This window comes from Cupressus sempervirens, chromosome 1, assembly GCF_028749045.1.
Source record: "Cupressus sempervirens isolate cs-2001-9-10 chromosome 1, ASM2874904v1, whole genome shotgun sequence".
Taxonomy (NCBI): Eukaryota; Viridiplantae; Streptophyta; class Pinopsida; order Cupressales; family Cupressaceae; genus Cupressus; species Cupressus sempervirens.
In genome coordinates this window covers 499512886-499535735 of record NC_143118.1, presented here as the reverse complement: position 1 = coordinate 499535735, position 22850 = coordinate 499512886, and the positions used below count along the sequence as shown (strand labels likewise).

The 22850-nt window shown below is 35.3% G+C and overlaps 1 protein-coding gene across 1 annotated transcript; it reads right to left on the bottom strand.

Annotated features, from left to right (window-relative positions):
- Positions 1 to 11228: 11228 nt before the first annotated feature.
- On the bottom strand, positions 11229 to 21688 carry LOC149578424 (putative tRNA N6-adenosine threonylcarbamoyltransferase, mitochondrial). The gene is made up of 2 exons (XM_089829045.1): positions 12157 to 21688; positions 11229 to 11676 (listed from the first exon to the last, which is right to left on the bottom strand). The coding sequence occupies exons 1-2, from the start codon at positions 12238 to 12240 to the stop codon at positions 11560 to 11562; spliced, it is 201 nt and encodes a 66-aa protein (XP_089685171.1). The 5' UTR covers positions 12241 to 21688; the 3' UTR covers positions 11229 to 11559.
- Between the last annotated feature and the right edge of the window lie 1162 nt (positions 21689 to 22850).

The window sequence follows — 22850 nt, the reverse complement described above, 5'->3', positions numbered from 1 at the left end:
CACACACACACACACACATTTTCGCTCTTTATCCTATCCCCTTCTTTCTCTCACTTTTTATATCATATCCCCTAATCTATCTCTCTGTCCTCTCTCTCTCTCTCTCTCTCTCTCTCTCTCTCTCTCTCTCTCTCTCACACACACACACACACACACACACACACACACACACATTTTCGCTCTTTATCCTATCCCCTTCTTTCTCTCACTTTTTATATCATATCCCCTAATCTATCTCTCTGTCCTCTCTCTCTCTCTCTCTCTCTCTCTCTCTCTCTCTCTCTCTCTCTCTCCTATCCCCCCTCTCACTCTCTCTCTCTCTCCCTCCCCATCCCCCCCTCTCTCTCTCATCCCTCTCTCTCTTTCTCCTATCCCCCCATCCCTCTCTCATATATCCCCTAATCTCCCATAATCACATGCATTACCCAAACTCCCATGTTTCGTCCACACATACTATTGCAACCTATTCTAGATATACTTTTTTGGGGTGCAAAACTACATAAGGGGTTGAATTTCTCTGTACTTTTCATGTTGGATAATCTCACTTTTATAAGACAAATGGTTGCCCTGAGAAGATAAAGAAAAATTGATAAGATCCTATGCCTTTTTTGTAGGGAAGTGTCATTATTTTCTCTCAAACAAAAAGACCACACCATCCTTTTTTTTTCTTTTTTTCTTTAAAAAAAAAAATATTTATTTATTTTTTCTAAAAATCGTTGGACATGGGGCAAAGAAAGTGTGCCTGCAAACCCATCAAAGCTCTTTCCATAGTTTTACTTCAATGATTTCCTAGCTATCTTATGGATCAAATCTGAACCACATATTGATTTCACTTAACTTTTCTCCATGTGTGATTTCACATTTTTGTTATTCCATGGGTCGAACTTATCAATGATTATGCATAAAGGATTTGAATTTTAGTTCTATTATGGCCTGTTGCATTCACTCAGGGGTTCATAATGGTTTTGCACATATCCACAATGTATATTCTTTTGAGAGGAGATGGAAAGCCTTTGACTCATTATGACTACAGTTTCCATGGCTCCCTCACTTCCATGCATGAGTGTCAAAGAAGTTGGCATCATGACCATTTACATAGGATAACTATCTTTTCTGGAGGTTAATTAACCTCTTGATTTTTAACCTTTAGTTTGACAAAGTGGTTAGGAATTTGTTAAAAAATGCATCTTTTCTATTTCTTGCTTAACTCCTATTTTTTAGGAGAATCTTTTGATTAAAAACATATTTTTTGGGTTTCCTGCCTAACCTCTTTTTAGTTTTGGAGGTACTTCAGAATATGTTTTTCAAATGTCATGCTTAACCTCGTTTTGGTTAGAGAGGTTAATATATTGAGCTGCAAATATAGTTTTGAGCTTTCCTGCTTAACTTCCTTCTTTTTAGCAAGTTAATGCTTTCAATCAAAATACGTGTTTAGAGAGCTTTTATTAACCTGGCATAACTTTTGACTTGGGAGTCAAATCTCAAAAATTTGAAGTGTTGGAGAGAGTTGGGAATGAGCCAGAGACCTTAAGACTATAAAATTGCTAAAAAAATTGATAAAAGTGTGACTATTTTGAATCTCAATGTTAAGCATGTTTCAAATTGTTTTTGACTCAAAATAATGGAATTTTTAAATACTGACTAGATGAGACCTTAGAAAGATGTACTCTAACACAAGATGAAGTCAACTTCATGAAAAACTTCATTTAGCATTATAATTTATTTGAAAAATTGGTGGCACAAGAACCAAGGAAACAATATTTAAAACATGCAATGACATCTAGAGAGTGTCATTTTCTTTTAAGAGCAGATACATGACATGTTGAAGCCTCTCAAGACCCCAATTTTGCACTACATGCATGTTTGTTGACTTTTTAAAACTTGTGTTTGCATCTAGAGAGTGTTATTTTGGCTTTTGTGCACATGCAAATGCCCCTCCAAGACCACATTTTTTGTCTTAGTCTCCAAAAATGCCCAAACACATGCATTGACATTACATATTTATCACATGCAAAAGCCCTTGGAGAGTGTGATTTTGCTTCTTGGTGAAATATTTGGAGTTGCTCCATATTTAAAATATGTTATTGCATCTCGAGACCCTGATTTATATGGAAGGCATGCATTCTCACCAAAAACATCACATGCAATGCCCCTTGGAGAGTGCAATTTAGGTTGAGACACATGTTATATGCATTTGATTCCATTTTTCTCTTCATGTGTTTGGAGATGGAGACCCCAATTTGCTTGATACAAGAATGTGTTTCATGCAAATGGTTTCCAAGACCATGTTTTGCCTTGAAAGTACGTATTCTCACCAAAAACATGACATGCACTAGCACCTCAACACCCCAATTTGGACTTAGGAACAAAGTGTATGCATTTACCTTGCATATCAAACATGTGTTTGGCCTCCAAGACCATGATTTGGTGCTCCAAAGACAAAAGTGTTCACACAATAGGGCATTCTAACCCCGACGTTGCACAAAATGTTGAAGGGGGCAAGGATTTTCAAAGCATTTTCCCAACTCCATGCATATGCCCGTGCCCTTGGAGACCATGATTTGAAGCTAAACTTTGAATTTTTTCAAAGATCTTTGGTTACCATACTAGCGCTAATACACTTGGAAAACCCAATTTTGGAGAAGACAAGTTCATCCTAACTTCTCCTTCTTCCAAGTAAGTATAAGGATTCTATTTTGCTTGTATAACTTGCTTGTTTTGCTAATTTGATGCATTCTTTGGCTTATTGCTATCCATTTGTTCAAATGCAGCCCTATTTTTTTGCATTAAGTTATTAAATATCTTGAAATCTTTATCTTTGTTGCAAATGTGAAGCTCTTTCATCTAAAAACAAAATTGTATGCAAAGAAAAGTTTTGGAGTTGTCAAAGTTTGAGTCAAAGAAAGAGGCATGTTTTTCTTTTTCTTTTTAGATTTTGTAAATATTTTCCTACGTCTTTTGGTTTGTTTTTGGAGAAAAGTTGAAGATTTTAACCTAAGAATGCAAGTGCATATGCATACTTTCAATCTATTATCCAAATACATCCAAATTCCATGTTCCTACATATGCAATCACATTCTACAAAATCGATTGCATATTTACATCAAGTCAAAATGATGAATTTTAACCACATGTAATTGCATCTCATAAAACTGATTTTGGTGAAAGTTCACACTTTTAAATACCAAAATTCTCATTTAGCACACATCCATATGCTTCCAACTTGCATTCTTGGCCATTGAAAACAAAAGTCCCAATTTTCCTACATGTGACCCATCATCCTAAACCCATTTTTGGTCATTTTGTCCCAAAATACAGGTTGTCACATTAATTTCCATCCTTTGAAAGTGTTCAAATAGATAAACCATACTATGAACTATCCTTCATCGATATGTCGTCGAGTCTCAAAACCCAAAAGTCCTCATGGATTCAATCCCATTGAAAGATGCTTTGTCTCTTCGAAATTCTCATGTTGTAGTGAGCTCCTCAAGTCAAGCTATGTCAGAATTTCTTCAAAGAACATAGACATCCTGTCAAGAAGAAATGTTTTGATTCTCAAGAAGCAATTATTCATGTGGTCTCAACTTTCTGAATGACAACCTTGGAACCTAATTTTGTGTGGGAACGTGCCAAACATTTTGATCCCAAGAAAGTAAAAATAAAAATAAAAATAGTTATAGATGTTGATGGGAAAGTTATTCTATGTTTGCATTTGGACACCATTGAGACCTTCAAAGTGTTGAAAAATCCAGAATACACAAATATGACAAAGTGGAACTCACAACAATAATGAAATGAGGGAAAGCTTGATTACAATGAGTTTTCAAATGACAATTCATCTAAGAAAGTCAAAGGCTATCAAAAGAAACATGATGATTATTAAGGTGAATGCAGTGGTATGAAATATAGGAACTCCCGATCTTGTGATCATACGCAATTACATCATCAAGTAAAAAGCCTTTGCTAACAATGTACATGATTGATTGAAAAGTTTCAACTTTTTCTTCAAGAGCATTTTCAATTTTATAGTTGCAGAAGATATATTATGTGTAATCTAATTGCATGTAATCTAGTAAATCTTCTTTTCTTGATTGACCAAGTCAAGGTGGTTGTGTTGCTCACACCCTTTTCTCCGTTTTCTCACTCATTTTTCCTATTTAAGTACCCCCCTCAATGTAAAAACCATATTTTATTTTTATGCAAGAGAGATTTGCCAAACTTGTGCAAGCATAACTTCAATTGTGTAGTACCAATTTGGAAGAAAAGTGAATACAAAAAAGCAATTGGAATTGAAGCTTTGACTGGAAGCAATTGTGATAGAGAAAATTAAAAGCTTTGATGATGATTTGTGTTTATTTTTTTTTATTCATGCTACTATTGTATGATTATTAGAGCAAGTAAATGTTAGAGTAAATAATTAATATTTAATTATTTATTCTATTGCTTAAGCTTACTTAGGTCATGCATTTATTTAATATTTTATATTTAATGCATGTAGTGGTTAGTTGTTGACAACTCAGGAGTTTTCTCCTTTTTTAGCATATTCCACTTTTTGTGGATGTGTGCTGAGTTGTCAATCTTATCTTCTACCTCCTTCCAGCTTGTTCTACAAGCTTCCATGAGCTCTTTATATTCGGGCTCTCTCTCATTGTAATATCAAGCCATTTCTTATTGTAAATACATTTCTTATTGTGTTTGCATTTTTGGCTCTCATGTCCGTTTAGGGTTTTGCCCATGCTCCATGCTCCTCCCCTTCTATGGCTTCTCTTTGACAGGTTCGCATGCAGGTGATCTTGGCGTCTTCGGAGTTGGCTTTCCTCAACTCCTACAGTAGACAAAACAATTGGAGCCAAAGCTTTGACTGGGAGCAACTATGGTTATATAAGACTAGAAGCTTTGACTACAGGTTATATTACTGTTTGATATTCACGCACTTTGTTAGGATTAAGTTACTTTCATGTCTTTGAACTAAACTAACTTATAGGATTATAGTGTAGAAATCATCTACTTTTGTAAGTCTTTGTGCCCCTATTTTTCTAGTATTATTGAGTCACCTTTTATTCATTTTTGAAGTATGTCTAAGCTTATGGCTTTGAATCATCAATTCGAAATCCAGCCTTTGAGATCTTCAAGTCAATTATTTATTCTCCTTAGACCTTGCTAAAGAAGTCTCCAAAGGACATGTTGGTCTTATTTTGGGTCTAGTTTATATTAGCAAAGGTTTCCAACTATAAAATTATGAACCTCAAAACCTCCTCAAACTTTTGAACCATTCTAAACTTCTAAACCCTTTTGAACCATTTGAAACACTTTGAACTTGGTTCAAAGAAGTTCAAATTGGTCTGACAATGTTATGTGTATTCCACATGCCGATGGCTATTGGCCCCAGTTGTTGAATTGTCACTCCAAAATTATACCAATGCAACAAAGAGAAAATATGTTTAAACGAACATGTTGATGGGGAAGTAGGTCAAAGATGACATGGCAAGAGAAAATGGATAGAAGATTCACAACACTCTTTTTCTACAATAATCATTTAAGGTTGTGATTAAGGGAAAATGTATGTAACAACTATCATGGGTAGGAAAGAGAATGCCCCATTGAAAGTAATCATGATACGATAAAGATAAAGGAGTGAAAAGACAACTAATTAATTGACCTTGCCATAAAATATCAAATCAAACTTAATTCGTAACATGTAAATATTTATTTCCCAATCTTTGAGATTTGTTTTAATCACTTCAACAACCTTAAAAGCTACACTTCCAAGGTAGTAAATTAATTGTCTTTTCCAAGTATCGACTGCAAATGTGAAGTACATAAGGTTCAAGAAGGTTTTCTTTATCTAGTTTCAGCAAGTTCAAGGTAATCTTTTGCGACTTTATCTAGTTTATTTTTCATTAGTTTTCCCTTTTTATAAACACTAGGTTGTGATTTCTCCTTTGCAAAATAATCATAAAAGTCGTCACTCCATTTTTTTCATAATATTAGCAGTCTGAGTTGTTGAGGGCTAGTAATCACTGATGCAAACCTATGAGGGGTGAATGTAGAAGATATACATAGTATGTTGTATGATTATTTAGAGGCTCCTTATGTCGAAGAAATTCTTGATAGCAGTACATTGTTGGCTACGTGCTTCCCTCTCATGACTATAAGCCCAGAGCTAATACAAAAATGTGTGAACCGCTATGACATAAAGTCTAAATGTATTATGAAGAATGATGGGGGGATATTGATATCTGTTAATCTTGAAACCATAATGTCACTTTTTAAAATCCCTGAAAATGTTTTTTTGGACTTAACCCCTACACAATCTCTTGCCAAATTCAATGAATCCCCTAATAAATGTTGTAGTGTCATAGCCAAACATTGAACTGAGAAGTTCTATAAACATGGGCTGCGACTGCCTGTAAGTTTGAACAAAGGTCATATGAAGCCTCGCATGCATGATCTAATGGTCCTACATAGGGCAAGAGCTTCCCCTGATGCTCACATTTTTTAGGAATGAATGTTTTTATACATAGACATCATATTAGGAGGAAAACAATACTTGGATTGAGGGGAGTTAATTACGCAATCACTAAGTGAACAATGGAAGTTAACTCAAACAATTAAGAAAGAGTTTTGTATGTTCTCATATTTAATTTATCTTTTGGCATGCAGACAAAACCTCTCAACTATCAAACATGTATAATGGAATGAAAACATTACTATCTACTACTATTGCCCCTTGTTGCGGAGAGACCAAATCTTTGCGGACTACATAAAAGTTCATGATGTATTTATGGATCGATTATGTCTTGAACTAGCTAATGTACTTGAACATAGAATCTCACCTGAAGCTTTCCAACTGGTTCAAGCATATGCCAACATTTTTATTAAATTTTCTAAGTTCACTTACATTAGGGTAGGGGGTTTTGAAGAGGAACCCATGAGATTACCCTAGGTTTACCTAGGACTGTTTGGTGATAGCCGAAGTATGGCCCAAACAACTGGTTGTCGTGGTTAAAAGATTTGTTTCTTCAAGAAAAGTGGAATATGGTGTTTCCTATAAAGCTTGGTAGGCCTTCCAGTAGAATGATTGAAGATGCTATCAACATTGACTATGACTTCTGTAGTTTTGATTTCAAATTTTACCAAGAGAGAAGAGGTTAATAGTAGAGGATTTGCAAGGACACTTGAACAAGAAGGCCAGATTATAACCTTACCCCACCTTGAGGATTATTGGGAGAACTGCCCGAATGAAAGGTAGGTTTACAAGAGAGATCACTCTAGGTTCCTATTGTTTCAAGTGACCTCACTTCAATTGAAGATGAAAATAGAGGAAGTACAAGATAACAGTTTAGATATTGTTGAACCATGCTATCTAGAGGAAATTACTATGCCTACTATTGATTGAGCTCAGGATGAGGAAGATGATGTTGTTAAGAGAACCAAAGTTGTTGTCAAACACACTAAAGCTTGGTTAAAACATAAGAGAAGGAGAAAACACCCACCAACCGATTAGAAAAGATAGATGAAAATCTACAATGTTCCCCTATTTCTAACACAATTCTTTCCATTGACCATGCAGGTGAAGAAGTTCGAGGGAATTAGTTGAAAACCAACCTGTAGTATAAAGGACTAGGTGCAAAACCAAGTCTTAGAAGCAAACAAAGATGGAAACTCAGGAATCTAGCAATGTTAATCTAGGTGAAGATAAGGAACAAAATGTTGCATGTGTGGGTGATGAACAACAAGTTCAAGGACTGGTAGACAATGTTATCCAAGTGCTGGCTACGATGGTGACCCCTCCTAAAAAAAAAAAAAAAACAGAGAGAATTGATCAAAAATATTGGACTACCTAATCATTTCAGTGAGAGAAAAAATGCAACCTGGTTCCCATATCCATACCAGTTCATGACATGGTAAGTATACCACAAGAACCCCCGAGCCTAAAAGAATGAAGAATGCAACAAGGCTTGTTAAAGATTCAAAAATAGGGGAGGTCATAGCGGAAGTATCTCTTTATAAACCTAAAGAAGGATCTACTGAACAAGATGTCAACAATTTTGAGATGACTAAAGTAAACCTAGGGGTGTTAAACAAGGAAACCGAAGAACATTGGTTGGAGTATTCGACTCAAAATATGCTCATGCAATCATATAAAGATGCCAAAGAAAAGAGGGAACTCAAGCACATAATAAATAAAATGGTTGAATACATCAATTCCCTCCGAGGATATGGAGCATTACCTTTTGCACAAGTACTTGAAACTTTTGACCCAAACTCCTTAGATAGCAAAAAGCTATTGAACAAACTACAAATGGGCAAGTTAGTGGCAATTGCACTAGATGACTAGATAGATGGTGTGATCAAAGAATAAACGAAGCTCATCCAAGAATCTAACATGGTCTTCAATGATGTGGAAACCCTACTTGGTGAGGTTCAGATCCAATTACAAATTTGGGAGGCAAATGAAGCTAAGTGGATTGCAATAATCATCTAGATTTTAGAAAAAGAAGAATATGGCATCTCAAGGCTTATGATAGAGAATCCCCTAAAGGTTGCTGATGCAACCATGTTGTATGTTATGAAAAATAATATGAATTGGAGGTGCTTGATATACAATTCTGCAATTGCAGGAGCCCAGACCATTGAGAGATAAATAAAAAAATGTTTGATAGCTTCATTAAGGACATGAACATCATTAATCTAACCAGTGACTACAATATGAAGAAGGGACCAAGGATTTAGAAGCAATGGTGAAGATCTTCAAGGAGGACATGAAGGCCACAAGAGACAAAGTGAATAATATAGCAACAAACTTCACAAAGGTCGCTTAAGTGGAAGCCATGTTAAATTTGTGTATGGGTTACCTACCTAAGTATGTTGAACCATTTGTTAAGATGAAATGGGATAAAGATGCCTAAAGAACCCTAACTCAGATGTTGTGCAAGAGATTGTGGGCGCCTATCGGAGGTGGAAATTGGCATGTAATGCATTAGGTGAAGAAGAACTGGTTGAAGAAATAGAAAGTGGTACTACTGCTTAGTTTATTTTTCTTGATATAGTTTGAACCTTGGGACAAGAGTCCTATGAATGTTTTCTTAGATATTATAAGTGTCTTGGTTGACTACTAGGAGGTTAGGTTTTCAAGGAGACCTCTTGGTGATCCAGAACTATATACATTGAATTGAAAATAAGTTACACTTTAGAAAAAAAATATAGGGGAAAAGAACATCTTAGTATTTTAAATAGTTACTTTCAATCTTTTTGTGGATAGTTGAATCAAGATATCATATATGTTTTGAAAGTTTATCTTAAACTTTGAATTCTGATAACATGAGTGTATATATGGGATGATTTGAGTCTTTGTATTCAGATTTATGAAACTTGGTGAATGTTTATTTTAGCATCCTATGTCATCTTATTGTTTTAAACTGTGTTGATACTTGATGTTCAATTGTCATTAAAAAATCATATGTGATTGGCAAGCTATGAGGATTTGAGGACTTTGATCTTTTCTTACTTTGTTATTGTTCTGAAACTACCTTATCAAAGCACCTTATCTAAGACTAAGAAGGGCAACCTTTGGCTTTTTAGGTAAAAAGTGCATTTGTTCAATTAGGCTAGAGATTCATTGAAGATCTAACAAGGGAGTTGCACCTTATGCAATTCAGAGGGAAGCAAATCACTAAAGCTTAACAACTATAGTGGATATTCTTGTCTTCGTAGAGGGGGTAATAGGATCCAACTAATCATTATATGTAGGAAAACAAATCTGTTCACTAACAACCCCAATATGAGTGATTTACTTTTATAGTGTAGAACAACTAGACTTAGATCCAAGCTAGCGTGCTTTCGATTAGCCTTTGAGTTGGTGTTGGTTTATCGATATCACTCTTTCAAATTTTTAGATAGCAATGTAGTTTAGAGGTTCTTCTTGCCCATTACCTGTTTGGCCAATAAGTGGATTCTTTCCTGAAACAAGAGGAAAGAATATGAGTAACACTATTTAAAGTACCTCTAACTTCTTCCTTACCTTGAGTTAATCCAAGGAACAGTGAGAAGGGGGAGCCTTCCCTTTAAAGTAGGAGAGACTTTATCTCACATGTTGTGGCTGGTTATCCTATTTTGCAACTAAATTTGCACAAATTTTCGGTCGCAAAATATCCACCAAACAATTAACTTAGTAGCTTTGCTAGTCAAGCTTCATCTAAGGAGGAGGAGAGGACCAGTAACTTTATGTTAGTGCTACTTAGCAGCCTGTTCTGGAGATGCATATCCTCCCTTAGTTATGAACCACAAATTCCATAGAAAATGTCACAAGGAAAATGCTCTTAGTCCAACTCACCCATTCCGCAACAGCCTGCAGTGGAAGCTGGAGACTATGTCATTTGAGAGTCTGAGACACCACATGCTTGGCACCATTGACCAGTACTTTCTCTCAGATGAAATAGTTCCAACCTTTTCCTTCAAAATTTCCCAACTATGCACGTCTATGGAATGATATGCGCATGTGTCACACCATGCAACTCTAAGTGCACTAATAAAGCTCTGTTCTCTAATATCTCACTCAAAGGAGATCTTTTCAGTGTCTCAGACTAATGTTAGGAACTCTTCCACAAGTCATTGCAGAATAAGTGCCAGCAAGTTTTGTGAAAATGATCCTCCCAGGAGGAATCCCTGCACAATAATATCTAATGCACCACAACTTGCCTCGAGCAATAACAAACTCCTATGGAAGATGGAATCCTTGTCATGACTTCTGTTCACTCTAAAACAAATTGCTTGAATGGTGAACAAGACAATGCTGCTAGTTTGAATTATACATGATAGTTGGCAGTCTTGTGCATCTAGTCTGCTAATTATGGATTTCTAAGTTTCATGGGTTTCAATCAATAGCTTTTTTTCAGTTTTAATGCCACTGCATTTCTCTTGTTAAGTATTTCTGTCAATACTTTGCCTTTGCTGTTAGGGATAAATTGATACTGAATGCAGTACATTAATCCCTTTTAACTTCATCCTTATTGAAATAATTTCTCATATTAATTTTATTTCAGTATTCTATCATTATTAAAACAAAAGTCTTTTAATGTTTTACGTAGAATGTAGCGTACTTTGCTACATTTTTCGAACCAGGTATTAATAGCAACATAGTTTACCAGAGTTCATTACTTTTATGAAACAACCATATTGAAATGAAAACAATGCACCACCTTCAAAATTTTGTGTCAAAAACGTAATGGCATACAACAAGCTAAATAACTGCATTTTCTGAGCTCTTATGCAACCGTGCAAGGATACAAAAGAGACAAATCTTACAGTATATATCCAAATAGATTGTCTCTGCATTTATATTCCCACTCCCATCATGGTCAACTTTCCATTATGAAATAATTGTCCATGGCAAAGTATCTCCATAAATTATTCTTTGTTGCTTAAACTGGATACCCACATAATGAACTTATAAATATCCAAAGTTATACAATTGGTAAGGCTTTTATCTAGAGCTAAAGATAAGTTAAAGTTTATCCACATTGACATCAAATAGCAAGTTTTCCACTAATGACTTTCTCAGTACTTGTTTAAACATTGAAGAGATGAATAAACTCTAGCCCTTTTAAAGGAGGGGGAATCACTCTTGCCTGCCTCATAAATCTCTCCCAATTGCCATCTTGGATGCAGATCTAGCTGTTTCAAAACATCCAAGCAATTAAGTGTCTTTAAGTAATCATCAAAATTGAGAAGTCTATTAAAAATTTAAAAACAAACTTGTCATATTTCTATTGCATATAGAAAATTGGTTGAGCAAATAAAAGTGGGTAACATTCATTACAAAAGAAGCCAGAACATAAATTGTTAATCAAATTTTGTAATTCTCTCTCTTGTGTACTAAACTATGTGGTTAATATTCTCACACAAAAGGAAATCGATAATTTACATGGGTGATAATATAAAGAAATTTTATTCTAAATTCTTCTTGTAGGGAAGGGAACTTCATCAATCCATATGATAATTGTGCTAAAAAAACTGTAATTGCAGTTTTAAGTTGAAAATCATTGATATTGTACAAGTATGGTTTAAAAGTAGGATGCAATTAAGAATAACAAGGCAAAATGGTTATCTGCTAATAAAACATGAAGACCAAAATTTGAGATGGTCGAAACCGACCCTTCCATCCTCAGGTTCATCATTTTTCGGTGGAGGTTCACACGTTCCTAAATGGAAGTATTCGATGCCAGTCCAAGCTACCATGACTCCTGTTTATTGGTTTATCACAATTCAGTACATTACAGGAGCAAATTAAGTAGACAATTCCAATTGAAGTATGAACATAAATATGTGTGAATTTTGCCTACAGTATAGATTGACTGTTTGCAATTAATGAAACATATGCTCACAGATACAGCTAAGACTCGGTCAAAACTTCGTGACCTTTGGAACACTCACTGATAAGAGATATCAGATTTCCACAATCCATTATATTCATCATAAAAGCTTTCTGGATTAGATTAGATGCTAAAAATTCACACACAAATGAATCCAGAAAAACTTTATGATAACAGTCACAAATATTTAGAAAAAAATCAATAATCTGCCGAGTTAAAAAGAACAAATGTCTGGTTAGACCTTCAGAGTATAAGTCAATGACTTCTGTAAAGAAACTAATTGAAATTTCTCTAAGAAATAATGCATTTGCCATTCAATCCCTAAAATGGATCTCAACCAACTGGAACCTGCAGCTTCACAGAATTTACTATTGACATTCCAAATAATTGTACAATCTATTTTGTTTTGTTTGAAATGAGTATCAACTACAGTCGGACATTAAAAATAGCGTCTTTTGCAGATTTTAGAACCAAGAAAAATTTGAAATTTGCATTAGGAAATTAACTGATTTTTTTTCCATTTCAGTAAAATTACACTTAGCTTCCAACAGTCCATCAATGCTAGTCTCCTTCCATATCACAAATTAAAAGAGATTGTTTGTATTTTGGCCAGGAGGAATATGAAACTCAATTTGACTACTTAAATGTTTTGGCTTGTTGTTAAGGCCATAGTTGTCATGTTTGAATGAAATTAGATTTGTGATTTTTCCTAGTCAGCACAGAAGGCTGTTAGTGTCAAAGTTTTTCTCTTCAAACTAACAATTGTTGTAGATTGATAAAGGTTGCAGCTGTTTGTTGTCAAACAAGGGCAAGATTTTAATAGGATATAAGCAGAAATGGTGAGGAAGAAGAGGTGGACTGTGAACTGAAATACATCTATTCCTTCACTTTTTTCAAGTTTGGTAGGAATAAATCTGAGAACTACCCATTTGGGAAGTGGAAAAACCAGATGATGTTTCTTCCTCACAACATGGTAAAGTGTTCAAAAGTTCACTTGGGTGAACATTCAAATCACAATACAAAAGTAATTTGTTAAATGCAGAGCAGAACAAGGGAAAAATCAAATCTCAAAAAAAAAAAATCAGAATTCAAAAGAAGTCGAATTCAAGCATCAAGTCATGGTCTAATTGAGTTCAAGAAGGAAGTGAAATATTCCGATTTGAAGCAGGGATATTGCTACAAAATATCCAGCAGAGCGTAGTGATCAATATCAGCGATTTGATCCATTGATGGGTGATTTTGAGAGATAAGCAAGCATTTCTCAACAAATCTGGTCATTGTAAAACAAACTTGGGGTGAAGTCAAAGGCAAAACATCAAAAATCTGCCCTGGCTGAAGGCGAATCAAAACAGAATCAGAGCAGATTCCATCATGCATTTTTCCAGATTTTTGTCAAGGATTCCAGGTTGAAGAACAGATTAAAATCAGAACGAAAGTTTGAATTTTGAGCATTAGAGCGACAAACAAGCATCTCCAGATTTGATCAAGCATTTGAATAAGATTCCAAATCGAATTCCTAGACCATTGAAGATGGAAAAGAGTAAGTGGTTAAGGCTCATTTTTTTGCAAATGGGTAAGAAAATTGAGAAGTTTTTGAGGAATAATATCAGAATTATAATTGAAGTTACAATTTGAAAATCCAAATGCAAATTAATTTCGAAATCTCTTTGAGGAATTGTTATAATGAAAATATTGTAAATCCTTCCTTGCATTTCATTTTTTTTATGACTTTAGTCCAAAGTGTTTCTTCTTTTCTTTGAGAAATGATGCATGTGATGATGATCATATGGATGAAGGAGGACAATACTTCAAGATGACAAGGAAGCTTAGACAAGGGAAGGTAGAAGACAAGTTCAAACTCGAAACAAGACTCTCACTTCAAAAGGGAATTTAAACAAAAGATTTTCAAGTGAGGAAGGCTACCTCAATCTTCGATTTCTTTTATAGGAGGGAAATTACAAAATTAAGGTTTCAAGTTAGCACAAGAACTTCAAGATATCAGAAATATGTTGTGACCTTCTCACACCATCATTCCATTGCAAATGGGGATATCCTCTTTTCACTCATGGTTGTAGGGGTTTGGCAGTAAAGGAGCTCAAAATGCTAGGAGTGGTTAAATGATCAAGTCATTAAATCCAAAGGAATGATGGAGATTGTAATCTTGGAATCCATAGGAATCTTGAATTTCATCCACAATGAAATTACAATATCCTTGCATATTGTGAACTCACATATTTTGACTTGCGTCATTAAATCTTCAAGAATCTTGGATTTCATCAATAGGAAGGAAATTACAATGTCAAGGTTTTTGAGTTACCACAAGAAGTTCAAGATATCAAGAACATGTTGTGACAATTTTACACTAGCGTCCTATTGCAAATGAGGACCCCCTCTTTTTGCTGGTGGTTGTAGGGTTTTGGCAGTAACGAAGCTCAAAATGCTAGGAGTGGTTAAATGGTCAAGTCATTTAATCCAAAGTGTTTCCTTTTTTCTTTCAAAAATGATGCATTTGATGGTGATGATAAGGATGAATTGGTCTAGCTCAAAGTGATCAAGTGTAAAGGAGGACAATACTTCAAGATGACAAGTAAGCTCGGACAAGGGAAGGTAGAAGACAAGTTAAAAATCGAAACAAGTCTCTCACTTCAAAACGAAATTCAAACAAAAGATTTTCAAGTGAGGAAGGCTACCTCAATGTTCGATTTGATCCACAGGAAGAAAATTACAATATCAAGGTTTCAAGTTACCACAAGAAGTTCAAGATATTAGGAACATGTTGTGACCTTTTTTGAACCATCGTCCCATTGCAAATAGGGGCGCCCTCTTTCCACTCGTGGTTGTAGGGTTTTGGCAATAAAGGAGCTCAAAGTGCTAGAAGTGGTTAAATGCTCAAGTCACTAAATCGACAGGAAGGATGCATATTGTGAGCTTGGAATCCATAGAAATCTTGAATTTCATCCACATGGAAATTACAATATCCTTGCATATTGTTGTGAACTTGTATATTGTGACTTGTGCCATTAAATCTTCAAGAATCTTGGATTTCATCAACAAGAAGGAAACTACAATGTCAAGGTTTTCGAGTTACAACAAGAAATTCAAGATATCAAGAACATATTGTGACTTTTTTACACTATTGTCCTATTGGAAATGGGGACCCCCTCTTTTTGCTTGTGGTTCTAGGGTTTTGGCAATAGCAGAGCTCAAAATGCAAGGAATGGTTAGATGGTCAAGTCATTAAATCCAAACTATTTCCTCTTTTCTTTCAAGAATAATGAATGCATTTGATGATGATCATAAGGATGAAGAGGACTAGCTCAAAGTGATCAAGTGTAAAGGAGGACAATAGTTCAAGATGATAAGGAAGCTTGGACAAGCAAAGGTAAAAGACAAGTTCAAACTTGAAACAAGTCTCTTACTTCAAAAGGGAATTCAAACAAAATATTTTCAAGTGAGGAAGGCTACCTCAATCTTCGATTTGATCCACAGGAAGGAAATTACAATATCAAGGTTTCAAGAAACCGCAAGAAGTTCAAGATATTAGGAAAATGTTGTGACCTTTTTTGCACCATCGTCCCATTGCAAATAGGGGCGCCCTCTTTTCACTCATGGTTGTAGGGTTTTGGCAATAAAGGAGATCAAAGTGATAGAAGTGGTTAAATGATCAAGTCATTAAATCGACAGGAACGATGCATATTGTGAACTTGGAATCCATAGGAATCTTGAATTTCATCCACAAGGAAATTACAATATCCTTGCATATTGTGACTTGGGACATTAGATCCACAGGAATCTTGGATTTCATCAACAAGAAGGAAACTATAATATCAAGGTTTTCAAGTTACCACAAAAACTTCAAGAACATATTGTGAATTTTTAACACCATCATCCCATTACAAATGGGGACCCCCTCTTGTTGTTCATGGTTGTAGGGTTTTGGCAGTAACGGAGCTCAAAATGTTCAATGTGGTTAAATTGTCAAGTCATTAAATCCAAAGCGTTTCCTCTTTTCTTTCAAGAATGATCCATTTGATGATGATCATTAGGATGAAGAGGACTAGCTCAAAGATGTCAAGTGCAAAGGAGGAAAACACTTCAAGATGACAAGGAAGCTTGGACAAGGGAAGGTAGAAAACAAGTTCAATCTTGAAACAAGACTCTCACTTCAAAAGGGAATTCGAACAGAGGATTTTCAAGTGAGGAAGGCTACCTTTATCTTCGATTTCATCCATAGGAAGGAAATTAGAATATCAAGGTTTAAAGTTACCATAGGAAGTTCAAGATATTAGGAACATGTTGTGACCTTTTCACACCATCATCCCATTGCAAATAGGGGCGCCTTCTTTTCACTCATGGTTATAGGGTTTTGGCAGTAAAGGAGATCTAAAGGAGATCAAAATGCTAGGAGTGGTTAAATGATCAAGTTGTTAAATCCATAGGAATGATGCATATGGAGACCTTGCAATCCATAGGAATCTTGAATTTCATCCACAAGGAAGTTAAAATGTTCCTGCATATCGTGACTTTACGTATTTTGACACAAGTCACTAAATAAACATGAACCTTGGATTTCATCAAAAAGAAGGAAAGTACAATACAAGGTTTTCAACTTACCACAAGAAGTTCAAGATATCAAGAACATGTGACTTTTTCACACCATTGTCCAATTGCAAATGCAGCCACCTCTTTTCACTTGTGGTTGTTGGGTTCTAGCAATAACGAAGCTCAAAATGTTAGGAGTGGTTAAAAGGACAACTTGTAAAATCCAAAGTGTTTACTCTTTTCTTTCAAGAATGATGCATTTGAGAATGATCATAATGATGAAAAGGACTAGCTCAAAGAGATCAAGTACAAAGGAGGATGGCATTTCAAGATACAAGGAAGCTTGGACAAGGGAAGGTAGAAGACAAGTTCAAACTCGAAACATGAGTCTCACTTCAAAAGGGAATTTGAATAAAAGATTTTCAAAAAAGGAAGGCTACCTTAATCTTGGATTTCATCCACAAGAAGGAAATTACAATATTGTGGTCTCAAGCTACTACAAGAAGTTCAAGATATCATGATCCTATTGTGACCTTTTCACACCATCCATTGCAAACGAGGACCCCCACTTCTCACTCGTGGATGTAGGGTTTTGTAGTAAAGGAGCTGAAAATGTTAGGAGTTGTTAAATGTTCAAGTCATTTAAGTCCCAAATACAAACAAGTGTGTCAAGGTTTGGGCTCACTGAGGTCAACTTTGAAGGATTAAGGGAGATTTTTTAAGTGTTTTGACATTTTAGCTTCTCAATTGGTATGAGATATGTCATAATTACTTGTTAGTGGAAAAATGACTTCAAAGTACCTATGGAAATTTATTTTCTAGTCTTAAAATGCATAAAATCTTTATGAAAATCAATTTCCACTTTAAAAATGCACTAAATCCCTACGAAAATAGAATTTTCAATCCAAAAATGGGCAAAGTGATAGAATTAAAGTATCACACACAACTGAGAGGCAGGGGGTGAATCATTTGTGTTCCAAACTTCAAAACCGTAACCAAATAATAAGTTTAAATCTCTGATATAGAAGTTACACATGAAAGCTATGATCCATAATAACACATGAACACATAGCACCAAGATTTTTGACATGGAAACTCCACTAGGTGAAAAACCACAATGAGAATCAAACCCACAAGATGATGTACTCAATTAGAAGCACTATACCCTATTAGGAGTATTATAAACATGAATGCACATGCATTCAGGCACAATGCCCGGAGCTCATTGCAATCCTATGAATTACAATGAGCACTACAACCCTATGAATTACAATGAAAGGTACTATACCATCTTAAATTGGATGCACTTCAATTTATGACCTTTTAGATCCTCTTTAATGTTTTTGCATTTGACGATTGCACTTTGGGCACACACTTTCCCTCTTTTCTCCTCTTTCTACTAGGTGAAATTGAGGTAGGACCTAATAAGTCCTTGATTTTCCTCTCACACATTGGTTGAAGTATGATATAATTTCTAAGCATCCTCCTCTTTCTAGCCCTGATATCTCGAATGTGGTCTCAAACTATCAAACTCTGACATACATTACACTTGAAACTTCTGCAAATCCTAAAGTTGGAACACTAGGACTCAATAGTCTGACCTCGTGGACTAGGTTGATCCATAATGACCTGTTCTAGGAGGATCTTGTATTCCAGGCCCAATCCTATTTCACTCTCCCGATAAGATCCCTCTCAATGTAGTCAGCTCCAGCGGGGTAATTTCAGAAAATTCACTATAAAAGGACATCAAACCCCTCATTTTGCACATGAATGAGGAAGCAAGCAAGAGGCAAACACGTATGGACACCCCAATTTGGCATAGGACCATTGCAAGGTGAAAGCAAAGGGCTGATTTCTTATTCTTCATTACAAACTGAGGTTTGTTGGCAATTTGGCTAGGTTGGGCAATATGATGTTGTCATTTATGGCAATATATATTCAACATGAAGTGAGCAAGATGTGAGATACAATTTCGATAGTTAGACTTGGAAAATTGTCAAAGTATAACTCAGTTTATCTCACAGTAGAGACAACACATGTGAACTTAAGGATAGATAGAGTAAAGTCTGTTGATCATGCCTGTAAGTGTGCGAGGTTGTATGGAAAAAGTTACAACAATTTTTCCAGTTGCAATAATGAGCAGACCCAAACAGGATAAAGATAAGGAATCGAGTATTTTGGATTAAGGAACTATTTTGTTTACCAAAACAATTGCTTAACTAAGTTGGGACGACATCCTAGATGTTAACCCTAAGTGGGCAGATTATAATGTTATGTTTTGGGACACATGTGAAAGGTATGAAGGCCGAGAGTACAAATTATTTTGCAATAACTTGTTATAAAGAACAAAACTTGAAATGCGAAGTTTGTAGATGTCTATAACATTGATAAGCTATTGTTTTGAGATGCGACATTCTGATCTTTGATTAAAGCAATGCGAATATATGATCTATTTTGTGAAGAGCGGAAAAAGCAAATCAGATATTGAAGATATGAGTAGCAATAAGAGATTTTTGTATTTTTCTCTTGTATTGAAGAACATTATTTTATATTGCATGTTTGGGCAATGGGCTCATCTTGCATACTTTGTGTAATTGTAATAACAACTCCTAATAGGGTTGAGGCTTCTAACAAGGACCGAGACACTATACGAATGTAATAGACTCCTAACAGGGTTAGATCTATCACAAGATACTTTTGATTAGTGGATTATTTTATAGGTCCCATCCCCACCATGGTTTCCCTTGGCCAGAGTTTCCCTAGTTAACAAAATATGGTGTTATGGATTGCATTATTTTATGGTTATGTTTACTGTTCAGCATAATCAGTAAATCCTATCTCTGTGAAATTGAGGTATTTTAAGGGTTTCTAAAGGTTGAATTTGAAAAATTGAGTTCAACATTTACTATAGAGATGGATAAATCTTTTAAGTCACAATGTGGAGTATGAACCCAAACCTAAGATGAAGATAAACCCTATCAAACCCTTGGAGGATGATCCCTCAGTCACATTTTCGATAATTCCGATCGAATTCTATATTTAGAAGATGCTAGAAGCTATACTATGAGCAAGTACGAATCTGTAGGAGAAGGAAATATAACTAAAGAATTTGACTCCATATAAAATCAAGGCATGAGTTTCAAAGATGGATATGAATACCTAGAACAAAATGACCTAGTCAAGTACTTGTTTTCCCATGAGATTAATAATGAAGAATGGACCAAGATCATACTAAGTAGGATTCATGATGGAAAATTTTGGCTAGGTGACAATGTGATAAAAATTTCAGCTAACCTCATCCATGAAGTCATTAGTCTAAGAAATGAAGGTTCTATATCTGTTAATGAGAAGAATGTAAAGAAAGTTGTGTTAGAAAACACCAAGTCTGAATATAAAGGAAGAGGAATTGTGATAAGCAAAATCAAACAACATGATGTAAGGTTTGTTAGCAGAATCATGGCATCAAAAATATGTTCAAATTCTAGAGAAGATGATATGGTAGCAGGTTTTATTCATGCGACCTATATGATGTGTGTTGAGAAAGCTAAGGTGAGCTTGTGTGAAATATTGAGAGCATAGTTGAAAATCTGGAGAGGATAAAGAAAGTAAGAAACGGTCAGTTCAGATTCCAATCATTAATAACATACATGTTTTTCCACTTCATAAAGAGATTTCCATTCATGCATATATCTGAGTTGATGAACAGTGATAAGTGCACTATGGAAAAAATAACTGATTTTAATAAGAGGTGCCGTATTGAGAAGATTGAAAGCAGCATAGACTTAATAATGAAGACATTTAAAACAGAGATGAAGCAAAGATACAGAATCGCACCATCTTTAGTCAGCAAATTTAGAAGTGAAATTTGTTTTATGGTTGATACTGATTTCACTTACATAGAAGCGGTTAAACCCAGAATGATGTATATTGTCTCTCTTGGGTATGAAGTTACAGAAGCAGAGATTGAAGGATATGTTGAAGTTATTCTGAAGTCTGATAGAGATAAAGAATCTGATAGATTTGGTACCTATGAGGAGTTAATGCAGCTGACTTATCAAGCAAAACTTGAGAAGTCTGCCAACAAGAAGGTAGAGGCAACCATGAGAAAGATGATGGAGGAGGCACAAATGACACCTGGAGAATCTTTAGCAGTAAGGCAAACAGTGGTAGGTATGAGAAAGAGTGGACAAGAAGGCATAATGTTTGCGACTCCACTAGCAGCAGTAGGACCCTCACCAATAGATCCATTGACAGAAGGTTTAACTATAGTAGAACCATTGGCTAAAGCATCAACTATTCCTTATGCAGTATTTTCACAGGTGCAACCACAGGTCACACCAGTCATTCCCTCAGTTAGCCTATCCATTCCACAAATAAGTGAAGAAGAAGAAGAGGTGAGTGTTGTGAAAGTTAAGAGGAAGTCTGCTAGATAGGCAAAAATAAAGCAATGTAAAAAAACCCTTTACCGGTTATAACTTAATAATACCAAATTCTTTTACTGAATTAATAATTTGGCAATTTTCCTAAATAATCATGATGAAGGACAAGCCAATTCAGCTTGCTATGCCACTGAATCTCAAATTTGTCACTATACAAAAATGCAGATGCAATTGAACAATATACAATTTTTGGACTGTTGTGAAAAATATTTAAAATGCAAAATACAGAAACTAAAATGCCAGGAATACAACGTGCACCTCTAACTTTACTATTCAAATTTCCTGAGACAAACAAATTAATGTCAAATAGTTTTTGCACATTCAGAGAAATGTGAACTGATATAGAGGAACCTAATTTGAAGAACAAAGATGAACTAGGGCAAATAATTCCTTATCTGGCAGATCCCATCCTCCAGATTGAACCACCACAATCCATGTGGCTTCCAAAAGTTACAATGTAGGCTTGAAAGAATAAAATCCCAGGCTTCCAATATGCTCAAGGCACACCACCATATGGTGTTGTTACAGACAGACCAATAGGGCAAATTTCCTCCAAATGTCCAGCTCGACCCTGTAAAGCATGTCCATATTCTTGAGAGAAATTAAGTGCCCTAAACAGAAATCCCTTGGTGCCAAAATTAAATCCTCCAGATGGTTTTTAAACAGATCATTGCCACAGACAAAAATGGTAGAGATGTAGTGCTAATTATCAGGTAAGTTGGCCGCCCAAAATGCCAAACAACAACTCCAAAATATACACCCGATTTGGGACATATACTAGCGCTAGATATAAAATGCCCTAGAGAGTGATTTGCACTTCAAATATGCAATTCGACCTTTAAAACATTAGACCAAGGTTTCAGCAGCTACGAATCCATTATGCTTCTGTATTTATTTCAACAATTCTGGTATCCAAAGACAAATTGGAATGACGTCAAATAGTCTTAACACACATGATCTTCCCAGGCAACGTTAACGAAGATAAAACACTCACAACAACCTTCACCGAAGTAGTTTAACTCTTCAAATTTGCAAGAGGGAAAAGTAATTACAAATTCCAATCAAGGAATATCTCTAGCAATAGTAAATGAATTTAATCATGCAGATGGAATTAACCCCAAAGCCTCAGTGCAATATCTTCCAAAGAATAGTTATATCAATGATGGAAGACACAATACTTTTAAGGAATTGATCCACAATACCTCCGCTGTAGGATCAAGACATAATTTGAACCTCAAACCCTTAGTCAGATACACAATAATTTCAATATAATTAACAAGATTATTCTTCTCCCTAGATACAGAAGATATAGTAGGAGAATGTTGGCCAATTTTATACTTCAGTACAATTGCCAAGAACTTCTCAGACGAGACCCTTATACTTCAGCAAGGGCTCACAAGTCAGAAATCAAGAAAAACCACAAAGGCACAAGAAGCAAATATATTTTCAAGCCTACCTTTCCCAATGAAATGAGCTCTCCTTTATAAGCATTCAT

Bases quoted from the DNA above. Each gene is read 5' to 3' on its own strand.
- LOC149578424 (XM_089829045.1), bottom strand. From the start codon at position 12,240: ATGGTAGCTTGGACTGGCATCGAATACTTCCATTTAGGAACGTGTGAA. The intron at 11,677-12,156 runs GTCGGTTTCGAC...GTTTTGAAACAG, and splicing joins ATGAACCTGAGGATGGAAGG to CTAGATCTGCATCCAAGATG.